Here is a 23752-nt window from a genome sequence, read left to right as displayed (position 1 = left end):
GTCAAAATGAGATTTTCCAAGCGCTTTATTGCGCTCTCAGTGATTATATCAATCTTCTTTATGGGATGCTTCAAATGGATTTATCAATCCAAGCTGGCCGGTCCCCCTAACCCATATACCCGGGTCAACGAATTCGCTTCTTATAGCCACTATGGTCCACGCTGCGACGTTTCCTCCCTCGATCTCTATGAGCCGCGGTCCCCAACCTTCTGCAAAGACAAAGCGTCCATGCTCCAGGCCATGTCGTCAGGCGGCCGTATTGGTACGGACGCGCCCTACACGGCGCGAGGCTGCGACATGAAGTGGTTCTCGACAGCAGAAATTTGCGAGATCCTCAGCCGCTTCTCTCAGATCATATTGGTCGGCGACTCGATGATCCGGCACATCCAGGGCGCTCTGGGCATTCTCCTCCGCGAGGATCTGGGCTATGGTGCCGTGACGGACTGGAACTTTCACGAGCCCGAACGTCGCGATTGCTTCTGTCTTAACCAGTTCAATGTTAGGGATTGTTCGGGCCAGGGGATCTACAAGACGGCGGACGTGCTGAAGCACGACCCGCGGGGGCTGGCGTGCCCCAAGCTCATTCCGGGCTGGAACACGGATTTGACCATGGAGCAGATTAACCAGTTTCCCATTCCGGTGGATGAATACACGCGGCTCAAGAATATTGTTCGGATGAGTCCCTTCCAAACACGGCGAGCTTTCGTACTGGGTCAGGGGCTCTGGAACAACCTCGATATGGGACTCACCAAGGCCTGGCTCAACTCCGTCTTGGAAGTGACGAGGGAAGGGCCTAATAAGGAGGCGCCAACGCTGCTGGTCACCCCGAATGCATCCGGAAAGTACAAGCAGGACAAGTGGATAGTTACTCAGGGGACCAAGGCATTGGCCATATTCGAGGAGGAGATGGGGCATGTCGCTGAGACGTATGGGATAGATTCCCTAGGGACGTGGAATATGAGCATTCAAGCTACGCTTTACGACGGAGTACACTTGGACATGCGAGGGAACCTCTTGAAGGCTATGATGGTGATGAATTGGCTGGCAGCTTTGGAAGCGTGAATAATTATGCGTGCTCAGCACCGGACGGCCACTTCCATGCGATGAGAAGTAAGGTATATTGGTAGGCGGCCGTCCGTGGGGGCAGCATTGCGTATATATGGGTTGTGATGGAGAAAGACTAATTGGGAATGCTGTGAATGGAACATTTTTGACAACTAATGAGTGTTACTGATTGTAGAAATGCCGCCCGGTCGCTATTGCTTGCTAAGCGGTACATACACCATGTGAGACTAGTGCGAGCCGAGGAAGACACTTTTTATAGGCAGGAGATATACATATATGCAGTTCTCTTGGCCACTCGGCAGCTTTCCTGCAATCATCTTTAAGTTATTGGAGCAGCTTATATCACCTTGCCATCCCACAATGATACCCCCGCGAATGAAGCGATTCATAGGGCTTTTCTTTCTTGATCGAGATCGTCCAACAGCTGGCTACCTTGAATCTCGGTCGTGAAAATTCGTCTTTTGAATAACAAAAAGAGATATAACCGGTTAACGTCAGAGGACTACATCTGTGTACACACACCAACTGGCCGAAATAAGTGAATAATCCCCGCAGTGACACGTGGCCGTTGGCAGATGTTTCTTTAAATGGAAAGGAAAGGAGTAAGGATAGACAGCCTGTTTTTACATTGAATGCCATGTAACCGGACCTGCAATGTTACTTCACTCAGATCGAAGGGAGCAAGGCTTCGGCGGACGGCTGTATACGTCTCTAGTAGAGAATCCTCAAAACGTCCTGGACGTGGCAACCGGGACAGGGATCTGGGCTATAGATCACTTCCACCAACTTCACCTAGTCTCAAATAGGGGCAGTGCTTTTAAGACTCTTCTAGAATTTGCGCAAGAGCACCTAGGTACCCAAGACTTGGAACCGCCATCTCCCCTATTCAACAGAATAGCATGTCCGTCATTAACCCTCATTACCAGCCCTATTTTACAGACATGAACCCGAACCATAACACACCCACGTGCGTACCTCCAACGTCTCTTTCGAAATCAGCGACGCCGAAGACGACTGGGTCTTCACGCATAAGTTTGACATCATCCAAATGCGCGCGGTGACTACTTGTTTTAAGCACTCACTCGAGCCCGGGGGCTAGATCGAGCTGAGCAACCCGTCTTTTCCTTTCAAGTTCCTCATGCCGCGGCCTGAGGATTGCGCGCTAAAGCAGTGGGGGGATTCATTGTGAGGTCCGTTGACAGAATTGGGAGAAGTTGAGAAAGCATGCAGCATTATGCGAGGTGTTTGGGGGAGTTGAGATCTGCGCGTATACGTGCGATGGTTTAATCCGCCTCACGTTTTGACCCGGATAACTATGTGCAATTGGTTTAAATAGATGCTAATACCCATACTGGACAGAGGACCTCGGAGAACAGTCGGCCCTGGCTCCGTGGGACAAGGCCTGGAGGAACAAGGAGATGTCCATCCTGACACAGCACGATTTGATTCCTACCACTGAAGCCACATATATGGCTTTATTCCCGAGGATTCTGAGCTGGGAAAGTGTACTTATTCGTGCCCAAAAGCCGTACTAGCAGTACTCACAGAGATGCGGAATGTGTTATATCACTGGGCTCTGGGTGGCACGGAGATTCAAACGGTTACTCAAAAACTTCCTAATAGTTACACTACGCTAAACGTAAACAAGACGTCAGATACACAAGAGGAAACATTATGTTCTGTCCAGCGGTAGCATTCACAAATCTGCCTGTCCCAAAGCAACCTCATATCGACAAATAACTAGGACGCTGCTCGTTGAGGCTTGAGGACGAAGAAGAATTTGAAAACGGTTGAACTGCCGCTCGATGGAAATAGTTTAAGGCGCTTTCATTTAATTGACGAAATCACAACTAGGGCGGCGAAGCTCAATCAATCCCATCTATCTTGGTGCTGGAAGAGTCATGGTTAACGTAACCGAATCTCCCTCAAGCCATCGGCATCCTGTAATAAAGGTCAAGGTGAGACTGGGTAGGCGAGTTTGATGGGTTGATTCGCACAAATTAACGCAGGGGCAAGGGGAAAATTTCCCCTGCAGACCTTTCTAGGGGTATTGAGGAGTACACAGGCATCTTAAAATTGCACCAAAGCCACCAACATCAATCTCAAGGTACACATGATGAGGATGGGGTTTGGTTTGCTTTCCGAAGCCAAGTTCCTGTCTGCAGTGACGACGATACGACCAAATGCTGCTCGAGAGCAACAAGGGCAACAACAATAATATCTGGGCGTCCGTGCTGGCAGATTTTATTTCAATGGTCCTGTGATGCCCCAGGTACGTGGAATTTCTGAGAGGATGGAACGGTACATACCAAATCGAAGTTCCCAATCCCGTCTTGCTTGTTGAAGACCACAAGACAATAGTTCGGCAAGGACGTAGCCGAGTGATCCGAATTTATATTCACCCGGCTTCGTATATAGTATGTCCCAGGGTGCCAAATGAAAGGGAAAGCCGTAGCAAACCATATCCCGTCAGCAAGACAACATGTGAAAAAGCTTCTAGGGCAGCTTCGATTTGACTTATGTCCATGTCACCAAAAAGTCCGTCCGATGTTGCACGGCAAGAAGCATGGATTCTCATTAACTTCGCGCCGAAGCAAACAGGCCTCTCGGTACTTTCATTTATTACAAGGCTCGCTATTTCCATCCCACAACCGCCAGGTCCCATGATTCAATATGTGGCGTTTGTGTCGAAATACCGGTATGTACGTCAGCCTAGACTGGTGAAATTCAGCCTGACGAGAGCGAATGCTGAAATAGCTTGTTTTGAAGGATTTCATTGTAGCCTAAGAACGAAGCCGCGGAGACTGTTTCAAGTTGCAACGCGTAACGGTGAAGTCCGTAGATGGAAGCTTGAAAAGCACAGATATATCAAGACGGAATCGCAGCATGGCAAATAAAGTCGTCGTGGATTGTTAAATGTGACGGAACTGACGTTGTTTTTTCAGTAGCAGTCCCGTCCGCAATTTGCGGCAGATTGAGTATCCGGTCTGATCAGAGAATTGTCACTGATATGGGATGGACAACTTGGTGCACTTTGCAACGAACCGTAAGCCTCAGTCATGCAGTCTTCTCTCGTAGATGAAGTTTGAAGTTTACAAATATCCCGATTAATGCGTTTGGCAAAGAAAGAAGCTTAGCCTGCCTACCCTTAGATCGGATCTCCCTCATGACCACCAACAAGGGAGTTTGGGGGAGATTGCCCGATCTGGAAGGTCAACATGCACCATATTCGGTTCTCGGCTACTCCCAAGAGACGAGTCTGTGGCGTTTGATTGGACCGGGGCACGGGACTAGAAGAAAAACCTGCCAGGGTCTGAAACTGTCGCAATGTCGCCGATCAGTGTCTGATATGCTAACGCCTTTGCCGATAGGAGCTTGGCAAGGAGAGCTTGGGCTAATTGTCAGGCGGGTCGATGGCCGCTGAGATGGTCAGTGATCCGTAGCTCTGTATCCAAAAACGACAGAGCCAGAAAGGAGAGGCACGGGGGAAGAAAGATCTGCAATAGGTCTGCCAATCGGCGTGGATCACTTGCTGTCAGCCGTCCATCTCGTGGGAATGCATAGTTTGCGGCGCAGCTTAGTTTTGACAGCACGGGCGAGGAAACGTGTAGAAAGACTGATGATGATAATATTAAGCGAGCCAGCCCCCTACTCATCACGGCTTGTTCGTTGGGGTCTACATCCCGCGCCACCTCCTGAGCCTTTGGGCAACCGCGTCGGTTGCAATTCACTAAGCAAGCCCTAACGTACTTCGGTCTTTTATTACCTAGGATATACTATTATACTAGAGTCCAAAATTGCTAGATTTGTGAATGACTTGTCATACCTTATCTTATTAATCTAAAGAGCTATATCTTGCCTTTACTGAGTAACCACTCTCTATTATTCAGAGACAATAGCTATAGTTTAGCCTTTTAATATATGATATTGTCTAGGTTACGTAGATCATACCTCTTGATTGAATAGAGGCTGAACCTTATTATTATTTAGTTAAGATGTGATATTTTGATATTTTCTATCATGATACAATAATCAAAGCGCGCCTATTATTATTTTATTAGGTGTAGGGCACCTAGAGTTTTAGCAATAAACCACAGGAAGGGACACCCATGTCACTTGTTGGGGCTAGTAGAAATGATTACCAACGGCGGCCGGCTTTCGCGGCTACAGCATCATGTCGGCCGAGACCTTGGACGGGCCAACCAATGCGGCCAGATTATTCCAGGTTCATTCTTTCATAGTACGTTGACCGGTTCCTGCGGCCGGAAGAGCTGCGACTTTTGAAATGGCCAGCAGGGAAACGACGGGATCTAGAAGCTTGGTAAAATCGGCAGCAAAGAGAGCGGCCAATCGAGATGACATCAGACCGGACCGGCACGACCCTACATATGCAACAAAATACGACGGCAGCACATTAAGTCGATATCCCAATCTTTCAACTCGTGTAAGACACGTCTGACACAACCATTCAATTACCCTGATTGACGACAATGCCGACTTTGAGCCCCTCTCCCTCTCCCTCTTCCCCCCCCCCAAAAAAAAATAAGGGTGGATAATTAAACACCTGATCCAAGGTTAAGTCATGTTCGAATACTCAAATGAAAAGGCTCAAGCAGGGATGGAAGACGTCTATACTTCGCACAGTATCATATCTTACCATCTAGTTGACTCCGGACGATGATGTCGCGTATATTTATTTCCAGGGAAGGATGTTCGGTCCTGTTAGAAATGGACCAGCAAAGAGGTCAAAACAACTGCTTCATTCGTCACCTCGGTCCGTCATCCAGATTCGTGTTGAGTGGGTCGAGGTCAACGCAGCCTGGGGCCGTCGCGGGCCTTCCATACTCAGCTGCACGTCAGTACGCTAGCGTTTCCAATTGGTGAGGCGCATCTATGTCATTCGCTGCGGAAATGGAGCTTGGCAAGGGTCCTAGTCTAGGGGATATCTTCGAACCTGGATGTTGGAAGTTGAACCTTGAAATGCTACCGCAGAGTTTCTTTCAGATCAGGGGTGCTGGGCACATTGTGGCTGGCCCTCGAGAGATCTGTCGTGGCGATCAATTGGTACTTCGCGAGTGCTCTTCCGTTGGGTTTTGCGTAGTCCCCTTCCATTATCCCTGCAACAGACGAAATGATGCATGGAATGTGTCTGGTGGGTTAGCATTTCCTTCAAATAACGACAGGAAGGAAGCTACGTGTACGACAACACGGTAAACTCTGCAGTTGCTTGCCGATCTTTGTTGTCAAATCACGCAAAAACCAAAATGGCAACGAAGGGACGAAGAGGGGGAGGGAGGGGATCTTGAATAGACCCCAAGTTTATTTCCAGACATGTAGCGTTCTTAAGCTTGGAAGCGAGCCCCAATGGAATGGCCCGGCCTGCAAATTGGTGTGGCTACGAGTATTCTCAAGCCGATAGTGAAAAACTGGGGCGGCGAGGACCGCGAGGGCGGCCAGCCATCCTTGCTCGTTACTTGAAATGAAAGGCGATAATACGCATCTTATAGGTGTCGTCTCTCGTCACCCGCCATTGCGAGTCCGGTCAAAGCACATTTTCGGTTTCTGACATTTGCGTGGTGGCGGCGGCTGCTGAGAGATTCGAAGTTCCCAATCGCGCCTGGTCTGCCTGCAAGTGCGCCTGTTTATTTTCTATCACTTCGTCACCTTCTGCGCCTCCGCCCGTCAAACGTTGACACCAGTCAACCTAAACTTTCACCTCCCTTTTTTCGCTATACGGGCCACGAACTATCTGATCGTGCTGGCTAGCGTGGCGAAACCTTCCACCATCAAAGAAAATTCCACTTGACTCTTTCTTTTCAAACGCGTAGAAGCTGTGTCTCTTGACAACATCAGCCCGTCCTTTTAGATTTCAACCGACGACTTCAGTCTCGTCTAATCCTCCCGTACACCTCTTTCTTTCGACTCCCAACAACAAACGCAGTCGTCCAGCAACAACCTTCGTAGGGGAGATTTTTTTTGGAGGTGTTTTCCCTTTTTGGGTCACCATCACTCTGCCATCACGCCAGTCTGGAGCGCACTGCTTGGTGGTCTTCTTGATCGTCTTCTTTTCAGACGGCAGCCCCACCCACGGCTTCTGAAGCTACCCGATCCTCGTGCTTCCCGCGAACCTGAAACACGAGGAGTGTTCCTAACGTGTCACCACCTCGCATCAGCAGAGCACGCTGCTGTGTGCCACGAATCTGCAGTGCATGCGCACTTCCTTCGCACCAACCCCAAGGGATCTCTTCTTCTGGGCACATTGTTGTAAAATCCCGAGCTGCTCAACCGCTGATCACTTCGTTCAACCATCCCGCATCCCGACGACAACTCGTTCGTCTCTATACGAGTCCCGCTCGATAATTGATCTATTGGACGCCCTCAAGGTTACACTGCCGGAGGAGCACTGCATGGGAAGGGCCGTCAGCTCTCGAAACGTCAAGTGTAGGTGATCTCCTACTTCGTACCGTCACTGCGAACAGGCTGCTCAGGTGTCCCTTGTCTGGTACTTGTCGATCCTCGGCAACTGTTCCTAGATGGGCTCAGCTGTACTATCTCCGTCTCGGACGGGTTTCCTGGGAGAATCGCAGGGAGTTCCGTCTTGCTCGGGACCCATGTCAGTTGTGGCATCTTTCAGGAGCCTGGTCCACCCCCAGACACCATCGTTCCAAGTTCTACCACACGCAGCTTTTATTCCTCGAACTTGCGAAGACAAACTAATAGACAAGTTCTAGTTCTGTTCTGCAACCTCCCCCAGGATCTAGAACTATCACCCTAGCCGCTGGTTCGGGCACGGTTCGATATTCTGACTGGAATTACATTCCTTTTTCCTTTCCTTTTTTTGTGCCAATTTTCGCATATGTTCGCATCCGCATAGATTGCATCCGTTCTTTCGGTTTGATTCTGGATATAATCAACTGGCCTCGGTTTCACAACACACGACTGAGCTGGCCTTTTCCTCTGTTTGCGATACCCACAGCTCATTTACTTCGGAACATTTTCAAGTCCCACGAACGACACGACGAAACCAACCAGAGCCGGCATCGTTTTCGTTGGAATCCCCTTCGACCCACCCGGAGCACGCGCTGGACGGTTGCTTACACACCGATTGGATTGGAACTCACCATCAAGCCGTGGACCCGCGCATGCGTCGGATAAAGGGGACGACAGCCGCCGCGAGGACTTGGGAAGATTGTGTGCGAGCGTGGAATGTTTAGATGCGAATCAGGTCGCGCGCACGTTGTTTGGACTAAATGAGTCGACCTCAAAATGGGAACGAGATGGATCAAACATATGGATCCGGGGGTTCGGTTCGGAGGGCCAGAGAAAGAGCTGAGGCGGGGCTACCCAGGGAGATGTTTGCGGGAATACCACCGTCCTCGATACCACGGCGCGTGGTAGGAAATCCTGGAAGTAGACCGCAAGCGCCGGAAGGTTTGCAGACAAGAGATGAGAATGGAAATATTGGCATGGCTATTTCGAGACCACAACCGGCGCCTCAATGGCCCCTTCCAGGACCAATCTCGTCTCCTCCATCTTCGGACGGGTCAGAGCCGTACCGACCGCCGTTGGGCAAATCGCAACCACCGCAGCGACCGCCACGACCGAGCCAAGTTCCGTCCATGTTGGATGCCTCGAGGATGCAGGATCATACACCAGTCTTCCAGTACGCGCCGCAGAACCAACGAATGTCGGAAATGTCAGTGCCAGAAACCCCCGCCACCTCGGGGTCCTCGAGACTATCGGTCGCTTCGTCGGTCGGGTCCATTCCCGACTTTCCGTTACCAACGACCCCAGGCCAAACGCCAGGCCCGACTCCGGGCCCGACTCCACCGCCGGTGCCGCTGTTACCGCCACCGCGAAGAAGTGTGATTCTCGGACCTCCGCCGTCTTCGAGGCGGGGAGCTTCTTCGTTTTATTCGACTATATCTTATGTGTCTCCAATCCCAGAAGAGAGTCCCCGGTCGCGATCACATGCTTCTTATGCGTCGAGCGCAGCGATACCCGAGAGTTTTGGGACGATATCACCGGGTATCAGTTCCGATGGCAACTACTTCGATGATGCGATTGCCGAGGAGTCGGTGTACAGCGACGATGCGGACGAGAGCCGGCTGGTTAGGAGTGCGAGCGTAGGAAGAAAGGGCAAGCCGTCTCTGGTGACAACGAGAAGTTCGGAACCGAGAGGGGATCGGGAGTCGGTACCGATAGTACTACAACCAATACCCCAACCAATACCGAGACCTATGCAAGTCGAGACCCTCCAGGACGGTATGAGCTACCTCGACATGTCTTCTAGCTCGTCGGCCACGCCGTCTTCCTCGAACCGACCGCCTGTCAAGGCACCCGTGACGGCGGACACGATGCTTGGTGCTTTTGAAGCCGCCAGTGCGACAGATCCAACATCGATGAGGAATACAACTTCGTCGCCCAAGCACTTCAGCAGATTATCAGCTCTTCGGCGGCCGCCACGCCTTAATATGGATGCTGTCAGGGAAGCTGAAGCCAGAGGAAGTCTGACAAGTTTGCCGGACCTCATTCGACGGGCGACCAGGTTGGCATCTTTGATGGAGAGGGGCAAGCGGCCAGCAAGTCGTTTTGATGAGCTCGACTTTCCCGAGGATATTTACAATCGTGACCTCGAGAAAGACCCATCTTGTAAGTGGCCTCTCATTAGCGACATGAATACACACTGACTGACCACTGTACAGACGAACTGGACAAGCATCAGTCAGGCCTTTCCGACATGTTGGCTGCCTTCCCGCCGCCGGCGCAGGCTAACAGCCGGCGCAGTGTACGACAAAGCAGGGCATCATGGCCTCTGGCATTCCCGTTGGGCCGGATGTCGGTCCGGGGGGCACCCAATGTACCGGAACAGACGACCACGGACGTCACTTCTTCGCCGCAACCGAGGCAGCCTCCAAAAGGACGCCGCTGTTGTGGACTTCCCATGTGGGGCTTCATATTACTCATGATCGTTCTTCTCCTTGTGATGGCAGCTGCGGTGGTAATTCCCGTCGAATTCTTCGTCGTTCGAAAACAGCAAGTCCAAAATACGACGACATCAGCCCTAGCAACCTGTCAGGCTCAAGTGAAATGCGATAACGGAGGCACCAATGTCATTACGGACGGGGTTTGCTCGTGCATATGTTCCAACGGATTTACCGGTGCGAATTGCACCATCTCGAGCTCTCAAGGATGCACCACGACTTCCTTCGGCTCTGGAGACAATAATCTCAACAATGTCACTCTGGGCGAAGCTATCCCTCGACTAATCCAGGAGGCCCAGACCAACTTCTCCATCGCCCTCAGCGCAACGAGGATTCTATCCAAGTTCAACGCAGCTAATCTTTCCTGCAATTCGGAGAATGCTCTGGTCACTTTCAATGGCCAATCTTCCAGAGACCAGGATGCCTCAGCAGTGGCAGACTCGAGCTTATCTGAGAACTTTTTGCAGATCGTACAGGCTGAGGAAGTCATCACTATATCGGTTTTATCGGACTTGAATGTCATCCTCACACTTGACCCTGCGGCAACTAATTCTGTGTACATAACGACCCTTTCTATGGGCGCTCCTGCATCCATGGTCACTGTTGGAACATCCGTAGTTCAGACGACGATTACGATGACCATAACGGCTACTCCAACCTCGACTCCAGCGCCGACCACAACGACTACACCGATTGTGACCGCATCCGCCAGCACAACAAGTGCCGCTGGGTCGACGTCAACTTTTGCTGCGACGGAGCAGGCACTGGACTTTGCCCGGGTCGCTGTGCTGTTTGTGTTGCAGGAAGAGTCTCTGGAAGGGGCCTCAAATGCCCAAATCACGCTCCAGAAACTCTTCAGTACCGCGGGTTCTATCAACGATGCGAGAAATGTCACAATTGGTGGAGATAACACGATTGACCTGGTCAATTTTCTGGTCGACCTGGGCTCAGATGACTGACACGCCCCTTTCCTTTTTCCTTATACCAAACTCTTTCTTCAAAATACCTACTCGAAAACAACCAAACCACCACATTTGATACTAGCGACAGGAGCATGGGGAGTGAGTGCATTTTGTCAACGTGTGTTCATACATGTTTTTATGGAAATAAAAGGGACGATGAATTCTTGCGGGCAACAGCACTCTTGGAAACAAAGATCAACCATTGTCGACAGCGGCGGTGGTCTTCCTGTATAAAAGGACTTGTTACTTACCTTTGAGGTGAAAGTTATGTACATAACATATCGTGGGCGCCTCTGCAAATTATAATTTTGCATGCATTGGGCGGAGCTCGAAGCAATAGCGGTGCCGAGACGGAGGGGGAAAGAAGCCTGTTGATACCATGAATCTCATGGAAATGTTTAATGCTCTCGTAAGATCACATCCCGAGATGGCCACTATTGCACATTATAAATATCTGCCCGCATCACACTGAGCATGCCGCGTATATATATATATATATATATATATATATTTATGGACGAGGGACGGCATGGTCAAGACAACACATCTCGAGCAGCCTGGGGCTTGTTGCTTCTGAAAGCACGGTCCAGACCGACCAGCTTCGCACGCATAGGTCTCGGTAACCTAGCCTGAGACGCGATCCCCCAAACGTGGGAGAGCTATTACTTAGTCCTCTTGCAACGCCACATACCGTGAGCCAAAGGGCCGGGTCGAGAGCTATGACATCCGAGCCTCAACTAATCACCTTATTAGGCGTTTGGGCACCGGGCCGTAAAATGAAGAAAATGAAGCAAGGGTTTGAGCCACCCTGAAGCCTCGAAGATTCCCACACTCGACCAGTACATGTTTCCACTCGAGGGTTTTCTGTGGTCACTTTTGATGATGATGAGAAGTGGTGTCAAGCCTTCCGCCCTAGAAGCTGGGCTCATGCCGAACTTATCACATCTCACGAAAGAACCCCTGAACGATGGTTTGTACATTGTTCATCCATTTTATAATCCGACGCTTGTTCATCACCGACACCAACTAAAAGGACCTCAGAGTCCCTGTGCGAGCAATGGACAATTTCAGGATTCGTCCGCACGGTCGGTCCAAGTCGACCTTGAGAAAAATCTAGTCGGTAGTCTAGATGAGCTGTTGCTGCGTGAGTTGCGATACGATTCGGGAAGAACTTCCAGTTTTCTTCTTGTTTTGACAAGCTGAAGCTTAATGCTGATTTTTGAGCTGATGAGCCGAGGGATGGACCAGATCCAACGGTTTCCAACGTCATGACATTGTTTTGTCCCATCCGCCTTAAGTAACCAATTGGGATTATGATGATGTGTCGGTACTGAGCACTCTTCACCCCCAGCCCCTCGTTCAAGTCAACCAACTCGTGTGGAGAGGGTCTCATCACGACCGCATGCTCTCCACATTCGTTAGTTATCCGTATTCGGGGTTGTTACGTTCACTTCATTATCCAGTCTCTACCCATTTATTGTGTATATAATCCGACGCTCCACGATACTACGCCACCATCCACCCGTTGCTAGAGGATTCGAATCACCCTCCATACCTCCTCATGCCCATGCGTCATGGCGACGAGGACGCCACGGCCAACCAGGAGGCGGCCGCCCGCGATGGGCAATTCAGCAAGTGATGAGGTCCGAATCCCCCGTACCCGAATTCTGCACAAGGACTCAAATGATATGACAGGAACTGCGGGCAACCTCACCACCGATCCTAACCCTCCCGCGGCACGTAACCACGCAATCCACCGCCGCATGGGACAGCTACTTCACCGGGCAGCCGCCTCCGGCCTTGGCCACAGCAAGTGACGCGCCTAGCATGCCCTTCACGGCGAGCTCAACAACCACTGCAGCACAAATGCCCCCAAACACGCGCACCCTCTCCCCGTCTCCGTCCTTGTCTCAATTTCCGCTACCACCCCTGAACTGGCCGCTCCTGATCCAGTCTCCACTGTCCCAAGTCGCCGCCTCGTCCAGCACAACAATCGATTCAGGGCCAGACATGCCAATCTCACCCACGCCGTCGCTGTTTCCCGTGCCGCCTACTCATACGCAACGACAGGAGCAACAGCAACGACTTCCTGGTATTAGACCACCCCCGGTGCAGATCCCGTACAACTCGAACTCAGTCTACTCGGAAAGCTCGCTCATCTCGCTTTACTCGCCCTCCCACACCCCATCAAATGCCGCACATCTGTCCAACGTCTCACGCCGACACTCCGTCGATTCCAACGACAGCGCATCCGTATATTCGGAACCGGCCGCAGAATGGCCACTTCCCGTACCCCCATCGACTCTCTCAGCATTGCATCAATGCCGGCATAATGGGCAGGACCCCGGGGTCGTCGCTGAGCCCAAACCACGGCCCAGGAGCCATCAAAGGGCCAGCAGCAGCAACAGTACCATCCGGCCTCGACTGAGCATCGACTTTACGGAATCGATTCCACCCGCTTCTTTTTCCCCTCGTCCTACTGGCACCCACGTCCGTAGTAAATCTGAACGTTCAAATCGACGGGAAGTTTCGGTCATGCCGGTTACGCATCTGCCAGGCGCAAAAGCCGAATTAATCCAGGCACGGGCAGTTTTCACCAATCGGTTGGATCCCACGTTCTATCCCGAGCCCAAGCCGAGTCCATTCCGGGACCAAGTAGTTGACAAACCAAACAAGCTGGCTGGGAACGAGCCGGTTTCGCGGTACCTGCCAGAGCCCGAACTCATGTCTGGTACCATTCAAATTATCAACAACATCTCAAAACCGGAAGCAATCCCAGGACGACCCGTCATCATGCACCCGGAACCCCCACCCCGGTCAGAGCCCCCACCAAGCAAACCGTGCTATGAAATCCAGCAATTACAACTGCGACCGCAACCAAACGTAATCCGAGGAAGGGCGCTGCTCACGCAATACCTCCAGGAATCTCGAAAAGACGTATTCGAAGCCGAAGAAGCGAAGCAGAGCAGTAGACCGAAGGGATCCGCCCCGACTGCGCGGAGCCGAAGTCGGTCTCGGCGGAAAATCTGGATTGCCGCCGTGTTCGGCACCACATGTTTCTTGATTGCGGTCGTGATAGTGATTGGGGTTGCCGTCGGCGCGTTCCAGACGAAGGATGTCGGTGCTGATCCAGGAGGTGGAAACAGTTAAGGTTGACTGGGCCTTGTTCATCCGCCGGTGAATGTGGCTGTCAATGGAGAGACTTCATGTACAATACGAAAAACGAAGAGAGGAAAGTGCGAGGTTGTAGTTTCGGTTTTTTTCTGAAAAAAGCATATGAAGGACCTCATCATAACCTAGTTACGGTAGCGGCTGTAAGGATTTGAGAAATACGTGCCAGCGCAAGAATAAGGGCGATTTCTTACAAAGTCAGGGTATATATAAAAAATATTCTCGCGACAGAAAATATGACGCCTTGATTTTGCGTAATGCGATATGGTGCTATGTATATGAGATAACGAAGAAGACGACTTACTACACATCTTCTTCTACTTCTTCTTTTTTGCCTGCGCAACGTGTTTTCTTTCTTGGTATGTGAAACCCATCAATCAATCCAAGCCCCGAGACTCCCCTTTTCAAGCCCGCATAAACGTGAATCGTCGTGAGACATATTTTGGAAAAACATGCAAGGGGAAAAACAACTCCTCCAAGTCAGGTCATACCACGAATAGTAAAAACACACAAAATAGAAGGCTTCCCTAACTTCAACATGCTAGTGGAAATTTCTCAGTCAGAAAGCTTTCCTTCCGATCCGCCGTTTTGTATGAAACGGGTGAAAATGTCGCCCAGGAAAAAGAAACATGCTGCAAGGACAAGCTAGCAACCGAGTGCTTGCTGGCTGAACATCATGATGCGCGTGACAGGGGTATGATGGCGAGGTCTGTGAAAATTCCAGCCCCCAGGTCAGAAAAACCACACACAAAAGTCTGCCACCAGTCTAAGTAGGCTGAATCCAATAGCCCTTTCAAATACAAGGACAATTTCGGCCAGAGAATATGCGCGAAATCAGTGGTTCTCGTTTTCCGCGTTCGACGCGGCTTCTTCTTTGGAGGCCGGTCATAGGATGACGCATTTTGGCCGGTGCGGATCTCTGTCGCGGTCGGATCTTCTCTGCTTCCTTTTCTTCTTGTAGTAAGAGATGGAATACGGATCGTATTCTTTGTCTTCTTCGAGGTAGCCCTCTCCGGCATCATCCTTGCGGAGCATTTGCCGGCACAAGTCGATGAAAACCTCATCAACATTGGCTGCAAGTGTGTTAGTCCCTTTTTCATACTCAAAGACTGTGGAGGTTTGGGGACTGCAAGTGTATGTGGCCATGAACATCAGGCTGTCCTAGGGAAGAGACGTACTCTTTGTCCTTGCGCTGGCTTCATAGTAAGGTGCCCCCCATCGTTGCGAAATGGAAAAGCCCTTGGTGCGAGGCACACACCGTTGGTCCTCGAGATCAGCCTTGTTGCCGCAGATGACTATCGGCACGTTTTCATCGTCCTTAATGCGGATGATCTCGTCGCGAAGCCCAGCAAGCTCCGTCAGTGAAGAGGCGGATGTGATGCTGAAGACGAGAAGGAACCCCTGGCCAGTTTTCATGTATAAATCTCGCATGGCGACTAATCAGGACGGGTTAGTGAAATTTCAGAGTAGAACGGGGGACACAAATCATGTGTCGGAGAAAGATACGGACGCACCAAATTGTTCGGTTCCGGCAGTATCCAGGCTGTTTCGGGTCAGCATTGTGTGTGGGTAGATAATCAATCTGGAGCCCGTCTGATGTCTCACATCTCTAGAACTACCTGACGGCCCTGTTTGGGGAAGTGGTTAGTCTCCAGCATCCGATCAACTGAGGCCAAGGGGAGGACCACCACCACTCACATCGACTGCCACCTGAGCCCGGTACGAGTCTTCAATGGTGGGATCATAACTCTCGATCCATTCGTTGTGCACGAATTGAGCTGTTGAAAAGACACTTGACTGTCAGTAACCCAGCCTTCTTTTCTCAACAACGATCATCCACGGGAGACACGTGATGTGGGGGCGGGACTAGGGGTCCCCTTACCAGTGAGGCAGCTCTTGCCAACACCGCCTATGTGGATGCAGAGTTAGTGGACTGCACTGTAGCAAAGTGAGTTTTCAGCTAGGGGAGAGAGCACTGGGAGGATGGATGCGAACGAACCTGCGCCAAGTACAACAACGTGGAATTCGCGGCTACACGCAGAAATGGGGAATGTCAGCTGTTGGGTAACGTCGCAGGACGGCAGCGCTGGGAAGCCGGGGAGTTGGGGAGGACAAACGCGGGTTGGTAACGTCCTTGTCGTGGAGCCATAGTTCAGTGACCAATTTGAGAGGCCGGCCCATCAAATTGCGGCCTGGGCAATATGGCTATTGTATACCAACGATATCCGTCGCTCTTCGCTATAAGGTCCAACAAACAAAGGGGCGGCGTGTGTCGTCGCGTTGGGCCGTCAGCGAAATGGGAATCCCGACAACCGCATGCGTCACCTGTCGGCCTTGGCGATCTCGTCGGTTAGCTCCCAGGGTGGTGCTCCGAATAAGATCTGCCTGGGGGGGACGATCCGAAAATTGGCCGGGTGCTGCTGTTTCGAAGAGTAATAATTGGACAACTTTGGGCCGGTCTAATGATGGACAAGGCGGAGGTCGGAGCGTCAGTGGGATTTGTGCACAGCTTTTCGTTCTCGCGTTGAGAGAAGACCGAGTTGTGGTCGGGGTGCAGAGAGGAACTAAAGTAAACTGTCGTGGTTGTGACTGGCTTGACGCGTCCGAGGGGACGGTGTAAAAAAATACCAGGGGGGTCGGGCAACGGAATGCAAATAGGGGTTCTCGTGGGAAAGAGGGGTATATGGCTGTAAAGTAAATAACGGATTTACGACAGACCAAAAAGAGGGTGCTCGCAAGCAGTGAAGTTTAGAAAGAGAATAAAATAAAACGAGAAGGGGTTATGTCAGAGTAAGAATCAGAGAAACAAGGGCATTGAACAATCAAGTGGACGACGGATATCCGGGGATTATATCGCACTATCCGTTGGACTAAGGTGCTGCTGCTGCTTCCCAGGGACACTAACATCTATGGCCAACCATTGGCATCTGTTGGACTGGGATTGTGTGCAGCCTGATGCACTCTGCGCAAAAAGTATTGAATCCACAGCAGTAGCAGTATCAGTAGCAGCAGCTGTGCAGCAGTGGGATTGGCAGCAGCGGCACAGAGCACTAGGGAAAAGCAGGAGCACTTTGGACGTTCGCACCACTCAGAGTCGTCGGGTGCTCTTCCTGGCAGCTCGACAAGCATCGTCCATGGTCTCTTTGCAGCCCATTGTTTTTGCACTGGGCCCTTTTGGTTTCCTTTTCGCCTTGGGTTCATCAACCCAAATGCAAACAACGGATGCATACCACTGCTTCCGCATTCTTGTCAAGTTGCAGGCAGGCATGTCGACTTGGACTCCCATTGGACTTGGGTGAGCTCGACCAAAGAGCCCAAACTGACTCGAAAATAGACATGATGCAACGGCGGCCGAAGTCGATTGGATCACTGGAAGGACGCCGCACATTCCAAGCCGGCCCCTACGTACCGACTGCCTAGTGCTAAGCAGTGCGCGGGAAGAGCTCTTTCCCCAGAGTAGCAAAAAAAGAGAAAAAAATATATATATACATACATGTTCCGGGTTAGATCCTTCGATGGGCGGGTCGGACTGCATTGCAGGTTCAATGGCCCCGACCGGTCACTGCAGGGTGCTCGAGGTTGCAGCGCTTCTCAGTTGGAAAAGCCGCATGGGCCGCGGTTCCCTGCTCGTTCGTGCGTTGCAGCTCACAGGCCTTGGCAGGCCGGTCGCACACGAAGGCGGGTGGGGAAAATAGAAAAAAAAAAGACTGGCGCGTCTATTCGTTGACATACAGCTGGACACTCGCGCAGTTTCGCGCAGTTGACGCCGTTCCCGTAGCGCACCCAGTCACGATCGACCCGAAAGGAAACCTGGCGGCGGAAGGCCATTGCAAGGGACACATACGGAGTGGCAGAAGTTAGAACACGATGTTTGTTGCACGCGAAAAGGGTATTTTCCGCCGGCCGCCCTTCCTAGGCTCAACTATGGATTTTTGCCTGTAAGCAAAAGCTCGCTCTCGCTAGGAATACGAAGGTATGCAGGGTCTGCCTGCACCACGCAGGTGTTTCCTGCTTTCCAATGGCCGGCCGGTCGCTGAGCGCATCATTCGTAAAAATAAAAAAAAGCCAAATTAGGTCGAATGACACAAGCTGCAAGACCGCAACGGCTGCGGCCCAACCTGCATCGGCCGCTTCGTTCGGCATCGCGCTTCGTATACGCTGTACTCATCACCTGACGGACACTAGCTGCACGACTTGCAGTCGTTCCCTTGGACAAACCCATCCCTTCCCTTCCTTCCCTTCTCTTCTGAAGCCTTTTTTCTCTCTTCTGATAGTACAGCATAGCAGAATCCACCGCGAAGCAAGTTCGTCCACGACAGACTCGCTAGTGGCGGGAGGGGGAGATGGACCGGTTACAAGATCTATCTCTCCAGCCGGTCAAATTTCGACCACCAACAAGGGCAATCCTCTTACTCCCGGTTCCCCGGAGTCCCTAGCTCCCTATGGCTTGGTGGCAGCATGATACCCACTTGGGACTGGTTTCGGCCAAGGTTGTGTTGTTGTTGGCTTTGTGCAGTGGTGCCACAGTTTGGTGTCTGTGGTACATCGTATCTTTCCTTCATTGTCGCATCATGGGACTTTGGTGGCGGTCGGGAGCAAAATGAGCCGTGATCACGGCAGGTGAAGGGTGCACTTGTGCTGCGACCACCACCACCACGAGTCAGAATATCATGAATCGCCCTCCATCAAATGGCCACGCGTTCACCAAGGTTGGCCTGACATGTTGATGGACTGCCCAAGATCTGGCGTGTTTGACTGAAGAGACCTTATAAAGTCGGCATCCTTTCGCCACGGTCTGTGCAAACATGCAGGTAATGACTTAGCTTCTGTCCGTGCTCATAGTTCAACGACCAATCCTCTTGTCCGAGCTGCTAGCTTCTCATCGCCATTCACCTCTCACCGGTGCTCTCACCGAATCCACATGGCGGAGCTGGCCGCTGCGATCTTCAAAGAAGTTCAAAGAAGTTCAAAGAGGAGGAACATGCTAGGCTAACCGGCTCTCACGGCACCACCTCGACACTTCGGTTGTGGAAAAGAGTGTGCAGATGTCGCATTTTTGAGTCAAGCCTCATGCCGGAATGGCAGTTTCCCATACCATCAATATGCTATTTCTCGATGCTATAACTAGCTGACCTCCAAATGCAGGGTTCCAAGTCAAGCTGCCCCCACCCATCCAAACCAACCCCCTCATCGATACCCGTTACCCAGATCTAAAAATGCCACGTGGCGGCTAATAACAGACGAAGTCTAAGACTTTAGGGATCTCGATTTCTGTCATTTCGTTTCAACTACCGCTCGTCGCTGTCATTCTGGAGGGGCACGCCTGACTCGGTGGCACTTGATAACTAAGCCCTTTTCATTACAAGTCAGTCCAGATCGACTCGCAAACCCAGATACACTTGACGGCTTTGCTCACAAGAGTCGGTGTTGGCCGTGCCGACAAGGCCAAGAAACACCTTTGACCCTAAACTAGACCCGCACCTCAGCAAGCACCTAACCGGACAGAGAACCTATCCATAACGTTCCACTGACCGATGAGTGTTTATCCGTTGGCCCATATCTGTTGCTCAGTGAAGAGCCCTGAAGTGGCCCTAAGAGAGAGCACATACCAGGCGTTCCCCATCTCGATCGACTAGTGTCACTCGGCAGTCGAAAATCATAAACCAAAACGCTTCGATACTACACCTGTGCTTGGACTCTGGATGCCACCTAGGACAGCTAGGCATCATTGGTTGCTGCCAATCCTTGCTTAGATCGATAGCTTTTCTGAACAGACGAACCTGGCAGCTGTGGTCATTCTCGCAACCAGACGAGAGTATATTGAGCTGTTTGTCCATGTCCAGCGAGTGCAGTGGCAAGGAGCGGTCAAATCAGCGGGATGGTGCTTCCGCGGATACTATCTCACTTCGACGAGTATTCTCCTTGGTCCGAACTTGGACTCGAAGATACTACACGTGGAGCTGATATAATGCTCGCCAGACGACCCGTTCTGCTTCTGCATCGGGCGATGGGCCGCATGCCAACGTGTCAGTTTCATGAGTACGCGTCCAGGATGCCGCCGTCTCGTTGCCTCCAAGACTTGTCCAAGACTTCCTTCTGGACTAACTGATGGGTTCGAAGTTTCTACCCCCGTCAAAGACCTTCTCGAGCCACCCCACCCCATGACTCCCTTGTACCGGTTCTTACAACATGTCCCTTGTTGCTCTCAATGCAGAGTGGGCCTCTCAAACCAACCCGAGTGCGCATTGGGAAGGTACACGTTAGTTGTGGAAACCACTTGGCAATGACCTCTGGCTGTGATAGGATCACATTGTCAAGATGGATCCCGTTGTCACACAGAAGCATTCCATTGCATCGGAGAAATGCGAAGATCGTTTGTTTGCTTGGGTCGAGTGGGGTTGTACGTTCCTGCACTTGCATGACGAGGACTAATTGAATCATATCGAGAAGCCTCAACTTCGGCACATGTTCTTTACGATCTTTGGTCTGGTGAGAAGTATGCCTAGCCCGTCTATTTCGATATACTTCTTGATACCTGCGGTTGGGTGGTTCCCCTAGACAACATCATGCTATGTTTTGCATTCATTGAGTTAGATCCCACGTATCCCTCGACATCAAAGAGTTCGGGTTCGGAATCGACCTCTATCTACCTCTACCTACCCACATTGTACATTGACGAACTCCATATCTCTTACTACATTTCCATAAGACGCCGGATATGCCGGATACACAACATTAAGTATTACATATGACACCCTGCAAGTGCATGCCGGACGGCGCTGAACACGCTGTCACCCTATATGCACCGTTTGAGGTCTTATAAAGCCGTGTTCAACCACTCTTCTCGGCGGCGGCGTGGCTGTTTGAACAGCCTCCTGACCAGGCGTCCACTTCCTGCTCGCAGACCATTTGAAGAAGAGGCCATTCTTCGCATAATCGTTGGCCAGTTCATCAAAGCTGATGCCTTGGGCTGCCGCGTCTCTACGCGCTGCGCGGGTTCGGTAGAGCCACCCCACGTGGGCGAGGAGGAGGCCGAATTCCAGGACGAAACTGTTGCCAATATGTCAGCTGGGGTATGGTGATATAGATAGGCATGCGAAACACTCACGTCGACATATACAGCGCGGGATTGAGTATGTTGTATGGTTGCTGCACAACTATGGATAACGTCAACACCAGCACGCGAACGAGCCGCCTTGGGCAACAGCAAAAAGGGAGACTCACCCATCGAGAAGCACGAGTTCAACGCCCCGAACATGCCGAACGTCAGACCGATCTGCCATAAGTAAGACTCCAAGCCGTGTTGTCAAACAGGTTGACAATCGACCTACCCAACCAACAGACACAGCACGACCCTGGTGCCTCCAGCTCTCAATATACAGCGGCAGCCATCCCCATGCCAGAAACGCAACTGCCACGATGGCCGTGCCAATCGCGCAATTCGGGCTCGAGTCAAGCTTGCACATGGTCTTGGCGTGGATAATGTACGTGGCTTCGAAGGAACCGATCATGGCCATCATGACGGCTAGGAGAACCAAAGCGACGCACACGGATGATCCACTGTCGAGAGATATACACCGTCAGCTGAGGCCTATCCGTCTCGGCATGGTTATGCTTCGGGTAGCGTAGGGTAGGTAGGGTAGGTTCGTCTCCACCGCTTTCCAGGGGCCAGGTCAATACTCACAATTCATACGTGAAGATCTGCGCGAACAAGATGAACATGGCCAGCACGTTTATGTGCGGCTGGATGATCATGGAGAGGTTGTAGGACATGGTGACGGCGTGCATACCGGTCGCCATTTGAGCTACCATCGCCGTCTCAAGTCAGCCTTGTTTCGTTCAGTGCGGACTGGTCGGGATCAGGTTGCCCCGAGAAGAGAAGCAGGAACGCACAAAAGACGCCCCACAGGAACCACGGCAATGAAACCAGCGAGACGAGGGACCCTTTCCTCCAACCGTCGATCTCGAGGACCCGTCTGCGGCGGCTGTTGTTGTGGAGTTGGAAGAGCAGGCGGGCGGTCCAGCCAAGGGTGCCGATTATCTAAAACGATGGATAATGGTTAGTGGGGAGGTTTCAGAGTATATAGCAACACGGCCAAAGGGTTCGACTTACTCCAAGAATGTTGGCCATCTCAACCACTCGCGCCTCTGACAGCTCTCGGGAGGGCATGGTGTACTTGGACGCAAGCTCACTGAGGTCGGTGCTTGAATAATAGAACGGATAGCGATGGGTGGGTAAGCTAAGAGAATGCGAAGAGAAGAAGAACATGGAAGACGAGTAGTCCTGGCTTGTGGCCTTTTCCATCCTTCTTCCCCTCTTTCAACCTCCGGCCGGCAGCCAGTGTTGACGCGAGCGAGCCAGCCTGTCAACGTTGTCCTCGGTTTCTGTGTGCTTTTCTCCCTTTCATCTCTTTTCATTGCCTCTACTCTTCCCTTCGTCCTGCTCATTATTTCCCTCTGCTCATCGAAATTTGGGGAAAGCTAGGTAAGAAGCCACTCACTCCTATTTAAGCTTCCCGAGTCTCCTCCGAGCCTACCTCTCTCTGTCCGTACAATATGGCCATCAAGGGACCTTTCCTCTGCCCTCGAACAGGACAACCAACGCCATATCGCAGAACAAGCTTTGAGCTCTCTCTGGATCGCGGCAAACTATATCACTTCATCCAACAACGTGCCGTCGGGCGGCTAGGCGGGCGGGGAAATTAACGCGAAAGGGAGCTTCGAGTCGATTAGTCGTGTGGGAAACAACCATCTGCCCGTTTGATAGATAGCCTGTGAAAACAGTTAGGTAGATGGTTCAAGCCAAGCCAAGCCCAGTCTTGACCATAGCATCTCGCCTTCCGGCAATACGAACCAGCCGTTCATCCAACCATGCCGGCCGAAAAATCGAAGGCTTACTGTTTGCTGACATCGCCCGTTTGTTCGCTGAGACGTGCGTTGACTCCGGGAACCACGGGCATGAGAGCATCTAAACTTCCATGGGATGACGCAAAAGCTGAGATGAGTGTGGCCTTATTCGTATATATACTTACAAATGATGTAGTCACATCTGCATACTTGTAGTATCGCAACCGGTACTATAACGTTACTACTTATTGTGAATCTATGGAGTTGCGTCACATCAATACCCGTCACCAGGTGACCTGTCTTCTCTCGAGACATCGCTCCAGAGCTAGCACTACCACCTCCCACCTCCTAACCAACATTCATAAACGACCGACGTGCGTATGGACGATGATATCATGTGTTCAAACCCAGATGTGAATCAATTCGTCCGTCTAATAAATCGCTAGCTATGTCGCTCCGGACGAGTTTGCTCGGAAGGAGTTCGCTCCGAAAAGCCAAGGAAAAGTTGCTGCACACCAAACCAACATCCATGCAAATCACATATCATGATGTATGGATGGATGAATGGATAGATATCAGCCCATAAAGTTGACAACGGGCCCGATGGTGGTAATAAAGCAAAATGAAACCCAATGAGAGGTATATAGCCATGTCCAAATCGCCGCCGCCTGCCTTTCATGATAGTGTAAAGATAAAAACTCCCCTGTTTTTGCTCCCCTACGC

The 23752-nt window shown here is 51.4% G+C and overlaps 6 protein-coding genes across 6 annotated transcripts; 4 read left to right on the top strand and 2 right to left on the bottom strand.

Annotated features, from left to right (window-relative positions):
* Positions 1–372: 372 nt before the first annotated feature.
* Positions 373–1062, top strand: BCR38DRAFT_337046 (uncharacterized protein; the record flags this gene model as incomplete). The annotated part of the gene is made up of 1 exon (XM_040855505.1): positions 373–1062. One exon carries the CDS (start codon positions 373–375, stop codon positions 1060–1062), a length of 690 nt encoding a protein of 229 aa, XP_040718297.1.
* A 7253-nt stretch (positions 1063–8315) lies between these two features.
* Positions 8316–11008, top strand: BCR38DRAFT_456364 (uncharacterized protein; the record flags this gene model as incomplete). Its single annotated transcript, XM_040861907.1, has 2 exons — positions 8316–9717; positions 9771–11008. 2 exons carry the CDS (start codon positions 8316–8318, stop codon positions 11006–11008), a joined length of 2640 nt encoding a protein of 879 aa, XP_040718296.1.
* Positions 11009–12585: 1577 nt separating this feature from the next.
* On the top strand, positions 12586–14348 carry BCR38DRAFT_473024 (uncharacterized protein; the record flags this gene model as incomplete). The annotated part of the gene is made up of 2 exons (XM_040862930.1): positions 12586–12654; positions 12707–14348. 2 exons carry the CDS (start codon positions 12586–12588, stop codon positions 14159–14161), a joined length of 1524 nt encoding a protein of 507 aa, XP_040718295.1. The 3' UTR covers positions 14162–14348.
* Positions 14349–14640: 292 nt separating this feature from the next.
* BCR38DRAFT_162273 (ras family-domain-containing protein) lies at positions 14641–16711 on the bottom strand. Its single transcript, XM_040853790.1, has 8 exons — positions 16300–16711; positions 16182–16213; positions 16065–16091; positions 15881–15960; positions 15788–15810; positions 15697–15725; positions 15361–15618; positions 14641–15255 (listed from the first exon to the last, which is right to left on the bottom strand). Exons 1-8 carry the CDS (start codon positions 16329–16331, stop codon positions 15068–15070), a joined length of 669 nt encoding a protein of 222 aa, XP_040718294.1. The 5' UTR covers positions 16332–16711; the 3' UTR covers positions 14641–15067.
* Positions 16712–17091: 380 nt separating this feature from the next.
* BCR38DRAFT_407622 (uncharacterized protein) lies at positions 17092–17481 on the top strand (the record flags this gene model as incomplete). The annotated part of the gene is made up of 1 exon (XM_040858188.1): positions 17092–17481. One exon carries the CDS (start codon positions 17092–17094, stop codon positions 17479–17481), a length of 390 nt encoding a protein of 129 aa, XP_040718293.1.
* A 3153-nt stretch (positions 17482–20634) lies between these two features.
* On the bottom strand, positions 20635–22352 carry BCR38DRAFT_473021 (uncharacterized protein; the record flags this gene model as incomplete). The annotated part of the gene is made up of 8 exons (XM_040862929.1): positions 20635–20736; positions 20989–21232; positions 21291–21339; positions 21407–21458; positions 21514–21742; positions 21867–21987; positions 22076–22223; positions 22296–22352. 8 exons carry the CDS (start codon positions 22350–22352, stop codon positions 20635–20637), a joined length of 1002 nt encoding a protein of 333 aa, XP_040718292.1.
* Between the last annotated feature and the right edge of the window lie 1400 nt (positions 22353–23752).

This window comes from Pseudomassariella vexata (genome assembly GCF_002105095.1).
Source record: "Pseudomassariella vexata strain CBS 129021 chromosome Unknown BCR38scaffold_4, whole genome shotgun sequence".
NCBI classification, from domain to species: Eukaryota; Fungi; Ascomycota; class Sordariomycetes; order Amphisphaeriales; family Pseudomassariaceae; genus Pseudomassariella; species Pseudomassariella vexata.
The sequence above is the reverse complement of the archived record's forward strand: the minus strand, read 5'-3'. Positions and strand labels throughout refer to the sequence as shown.